Below are 5,077 nucleotides of genomic sequence, written 5' to 3' on the forward strand. Positions count from 1 at the left end.
CTCAGAAATACCATTAATTTAATTTATATAATATGAAAAAAAATATTAAAAGCGCGGGGAGCAGGACAGTTATGCTAATCAGCTTCTAACTTTCGCAGTAACCTTTTTATGGAAATTCTTTACATTACATATTTATTAAATAAAAATAAATACTTTCTTTCTGTGTTAAAAAGTTAGTCTGAAATGCTGGACAGTGACTCGACTGCCATGGTTGGCCCATTTGTTTCAGTGGTCTCCGCATCTCATAAAATCAAAAAAACATTTCATTTTCAACACAACACCCAAAACCAGAATCAACCCAACCGGAACTTTATTCAGGAAGAAGAAGAAGCAGCCGCAGAAGCAGCCGAAGCAGAAGAAGAGCATAGTCGGTTGCGCGCCATGTGTTTGCTTAAATGCCACAGTCAAGGTCCCACTTCCAAACAACCAGACAAAACAACCCCTTTCTTTCTCTGTACCTCTATTTCCCCATTAAATAATTCTAAAAGTTGTTGAAGTTTACACTCCTTGGAATTTTTTTAATTATCTTTCCATGTCCGCCACACCACCAAATCTTCCCTGATTACCCAGATACTTATATATATCTTCTTCTTTCTAAGCTTTTTCCCCCTTCTTTTTATTTTTTTTGCTCGCCGGCGATGCCAACGCCGGTCGGCGTAGCCCGGCAATGCTTAACGGACGAGGCGGCGCGTGCTCTTGACGATGCTGTTGCTGTGGCGCGTCGGAGGAGTCATACTCAGACTACTTCTCTTCATGCTGTTTCTGCTTTACTTGCGCTGCCGTCTTCCACTCTCCGTGACGCCTGTGCACGCGCGAGGAGTAGTCCGTGTTCTTCGCGGCTTCAGTTTCGTGCGTTGGAGCTTTGTGTTGGGGTTTCTCTTGATCGATTGCCGTCTTCCAAAACCCTAGATGAGCCTCCTCCTATATCTAATTCACTTATGGCTGCGATTAAACGGTCTCAGGCGAATCAACGGAGGCATCCTGATAATTTCCATTTGATGCAAATTCACTGTAATCAGCAAACTGCTTCGGTTTTGAAGGTTGAGCTTAAGCATTTTATTCTCTCCATTTTGGATGATCCGATTGTGAGTCGGGTACTCGGAGACGCCGGTTTTAGAAGTTGTGATATTAAGTTAGCCATTATTCACCCGCCGCTGACGCAAACTCCGAAATTTTCTAGTAGATGCCCGCCAATTTTCCTTTGTAATTTGCCAGGGTCGGATCTGGGTCGATCTGGTTTTAGCTTCCCGTTTAGTGGGATCGAGGATGGAGATGAGAACTCGAAGAGAATTGCTGAGGCGTTAGTGAGAAAAAATGACAAGGGGAAAAACCTTTTGCTTCTTGGTGTTTGTGCTACTGATGCTTTAGGTAAATTTGTGGATTGTGTAAACAGAGATGAAGCAGGAGTTTTGCCTAGCGAGATTGCTGGGGTAAACCTGGTTTCCATTGATAAAGAGGTAACTGAATTCGTAAGTGAAGGAGAAAATGATAAAGAAAAGATGGATTTGAAGCTTGAGGAGTTGAGAAATAAAATGGAGCAGTGTTCAGGGCCGGGAATTGTGTTGAATATTGGAGAATTGAAGGCTTTGGTCGATGAAAATGCTTGCTTTCGTTCTGTGAGTTATTTGGTTTCAAAGTTGACTGCTTTATTGGAGGGTTTTAGAGAGAAATTGTGGTTGATTGGAGCTGCAGCAAGATATGAAACGTATTCCAAGTTTTTGGGGCAATTTCCAGCTATAGAAAAGGATTGGGATCTTCATCTACTGCCCATAACTTCTAAAAGTCCTATTGATGGTTTGGGCTCCAAATCTGGGTGAGTACTAGTATTGTCCCTCTTATATTACATATGGAGATGAACATTTACTAGATTTATGAGCATCTGTTAACTTATTTGTAAGGATTTCTAATTAGGGAAAGAGACCCTAGCTTCTCCTCCATTATTCATTCTAAAAAGACTCTTTGGATTGGTCTAAAAAGACTGGACTCCATTAGAATTCTTTCAACTGCAATTTGCTGCTACTGTTGGACTTTTGAAATTTTATGGGTTTACTTCTTCTTTTATAAGCTTTCTCTATGAATTTGCTTCTTTTTTTAAACGTTTTAAGGATTTCATTGGCTTAAATTCCATTCTCTCTCTCCTCCCTTTTGAGTTCTTTTTGCTTTGGATATACTAATTTTCTATTCTGACAAGAGTGACATTTGTTGATTTTCAAAAGTACCTCCGAACCAGTTGGCCATTGCTATATATATATTTTTTTTAAGTAGCATATGTGGCATGGTAAGGGAGTGTACCATACTGCACTTCATAAATAAAATATTGATTTGATGCTCAGACCAAATCTGGCTATTATATATTTAATGTTCAGCAGTAGGTGGCACATTGCTTAATTTGTTCCAGAATCTGTTGTGAACATATCTATCATGCACACAGTTTTACCTTCTGACTGTTTCTAACTATTGAATCTCACACAGTTCCCTGCTCATTACATACTTACAGCTTGATGGGGTCTTTCGTTCCATTTGGTGGATTCTTTGCAGCACCATCTGATATCAAAAATCCATTAAGCAATATGAATCAATCCATCCCTCGTTGCCATCTTTGTACTGCAAAGTATGAGCAAGAAGTTGCTGCTGTGCTAAAAACAGAATCGAAAATTTCTGTTTCTGATAAGTACTCAGAGAACTTACCTTCGTGGTTACAAATGGCTCCCCATGACAAAGGCTTGGGATTGGATGAAGATAAGGTGTGTTATTCCTGCTCTTACATAGTTGGAAATCTTTGAATAAGCTTATGTGCACACACGTAATGTCATTTCTTATTTCGGAACTATATTCTGCATTGGTTGGTCCAGAAATATGTCTTTTGTATCTTATTGGTTGATTCGTGGGTATATTTATAAATAAGAATGTGGCTCATTTTCAGTGCAGACCAAAAATGATAGCACAGCATTGAATGCTAAAATTTTGGGACTGCAAAAGAAATGGAATGATATTTGTCAGCAGCTTCATCATGCTCATCCTTTCTCCAGAGTTGGTGTTTCGCCAATTAGACCTGACGCATCATATGCAGAGCGTTTCCAATATGTTCCAGAAATGAAGGCAAGCAGCTGCAGCAGAGGTTCATCACTTAATGAGGGTCAACCTGCAAATCTAAGTCTCGGCATCCATAGGGACTTGCAAAGTGTGATGCCAATACAACAAAAGCCAATATCATTTACTCCAGAAGCCGAGAGTATTGTTTACCAACCTAAGCAACTCAAAGATGCATTGAAAGATCAGCAGATGGGGAAGGGCAGTTCTCCGTTTACTCCTTTTGGTCTACCCTCAGACCAAACATCACTTTCATGTGTCTCTTCTGTGACCACAGATTTGGGATTGTCAATGTCAACACTGTATGCCTCGAGTTCTCAGTTGCCACGTACTCCACAGTTATATGATCACAAGGAACGTCTTCAAAATTTCCCAAGTTTTAAATCTGCTGAGTTTGGAGCACGTGAGAGTGCTTCATGTCAAACACTTGGGTCTTCTCCACCTTCTAATCATTCCCTGGGAGGGCATGTTGATTCCAGAGACTATAAATCAATCAGGAAACAACTTACTGAAAAAGTTGGCTGGCAAGATGAAGCCATATGTGCAATTACACGAGCCATATCACGTTGCAAATCAGGATATGGAAGAAGTTGTGACTCAACTGCAAGAGGAGATATTTGGCTTGCTTTCATTGGTCCAGATAAAGTTGGAAAGAAAAGAATTGCATCAGTTCTTGCTGAGACAATGTTCGGTAGGCAGGAAAATTTAGTCTCCATGGACCTCAGCTGCCACGAAGTGGAATTTAGGGGAAAGACAGTAGTCGATTTTATTGCAATGGAGTTGCGGAAGAAACCCTCTTCTGTAGTGCTCCTTGAAAATGTAGACAAGTGTGATGATCAAACCCGGAATAGTCTGTTACATGCTGTGACAACAGGTAGATTTCCAGATTCTCATCGGAATGAAATCAGCACAAGAAATATGATCTTCGTGATGACATCAACAATTGCAATGGGTAACATGAGCTTGATGCCACATAGAAAACCTATTAGGTTCTCCGAAGAAAGCATTCTTAGAGCTAAAACCTCGCAAATGCAAATATTAATCGAACATGCTACCGAGCATGGCGGCAGAAGCAATGCAATCAATGTCAAAGTTTCAGAAAAAGAAACCCCCAATTCATCGTCTATGAATAAAAGAAAGCTAGGAGCCAGCAACTCTGCAGAGCAAGATCTTAATACTGAGGCTAAAAGACGATCTGGTAGGGCATTGGGGTCCTCGATTGATTTAAATCTCCCTGTAGAGGAGACAGACGACGAGAGTATTAATTCTGATAGTTACGATAGTGACTCCATGTCCGAAAGTTCACAAGCTTGGCTGGAAGATTTCTTTGATAAAGTGGATGAAAAGGTATTGTTCAAGCCATTTGATTTTGATGGTCTTGCTGAGAAAATAAGAACCGAAATCGGGAAGCAATTTCAGAAGGTTATAGGATCTGGGATTTCGCTGGAGATTGATGAGGAAGTAATGGTACAAATAGTTGCAGCTTGTTGGGTCTCAGAGAGAAGTGTAATGGAGGAATGGGTGGAAACAGTTATAGGGAGAGCATTCTCGGAAGCTCGTCGGAAGTACTGTATTAGTGCACAAAATATTGTGAGATTAGCTACTTGTGAAGGTGTATTAATGGAGGAGCGAGTGGCAGGTATATGCCTCCCTTCCAGAATTACCCTCTAAACTCACCACTGTTGATTGTAATTATATGTACAATGTAGCATTAGTACATAGAAATGCATTTTTGGTTAATTAATGCCTTCATTTTCCGGCGGTAATTAGTCTCTGTTGTGTTGCTTGCTTGCTTGTAAGTAATTAGAAGTGCAAGAAGAAGAAAAAAAGTGAAAAAGGAAGAGACTGTAATTTTGTATGTATAATTTTTCTTGTGGTGTTAGGTGTGTGGTATATGCAGTTCCTTCCAACCCTCTCATCCCAAGCCATTTTTCGAACCTGACACTCCGGTTTGAAAGTTTGATCAAGTTACCAAGAATTTGTTGTC

At 40.3% G+C, this 5,077-nt stretch overlaps 1 protein-coding gene across 1 annotated transcript; it reads left to right on the forward strand.

The window, feature by feature from the left end:
- The first annotated feature begins 258 nt into the window (after positions 1–258).
- On the forward strand, positions 259–4,842 carry LOC136235239 (protein SMAX1-LIKE 6-like). The gene is made up of 3 exons (XM_066024828.1): positions 259–1,813; positions 2,498–2,744; positions 2,929–4,842. Exons 1-3 carry the CDS (start codon positions 639–641, stop codon positions 4,759–4,761), a joined length of 3,255 nt encoding a protein of 1,084 aa, XP_065880900.1. The 5' UTR covers positions 259–638; the 3' UTR covers positions 4,762–4,842.
- Positions 4,843–5,077: the final 235 nt, after the last annotated feature.

Source organism: Euphorbia lathyris, chromosome 7 (assembly GCF_963576675.1).
Source record: "Euphorbia lathyris chromosome 7, ddEupLath1.1, whole genome shotgun sequence".
NCBI classification, from domain to species: domain Eukaryota; kingdom Viridiplantae; phylum Streptophyta; class Magnoliopsida; order Malpighiales; family Euphorbiaceae; genus Euphorbia; species Euphorbia lathyris.

Bases quoted from the DNA above. Each gene is read 5' to 3' on its own strand.
- LOC136235239 (XM_066024828.1), top strand. From the start codon at position 639: ATGCCAACGCCGGTCGGCGTAGCCCGGCAATGCTTAACGGACGAGGCG. The intron at 1,814-2,497 runs GTGAGTACTAGT...ACATACTTACAG, and splicing joins GGTTTGGGCTCCAAATCTGG to CTTGATGGGGTCTTTCGTTC. The intron at 2,745-2,928 runs GTGTGTTATTCC...TTTTCAGTGCAG, and splicing joins TGGGATTGGATGAAGATAAG to ACCAAAAATGATAGCACAGC.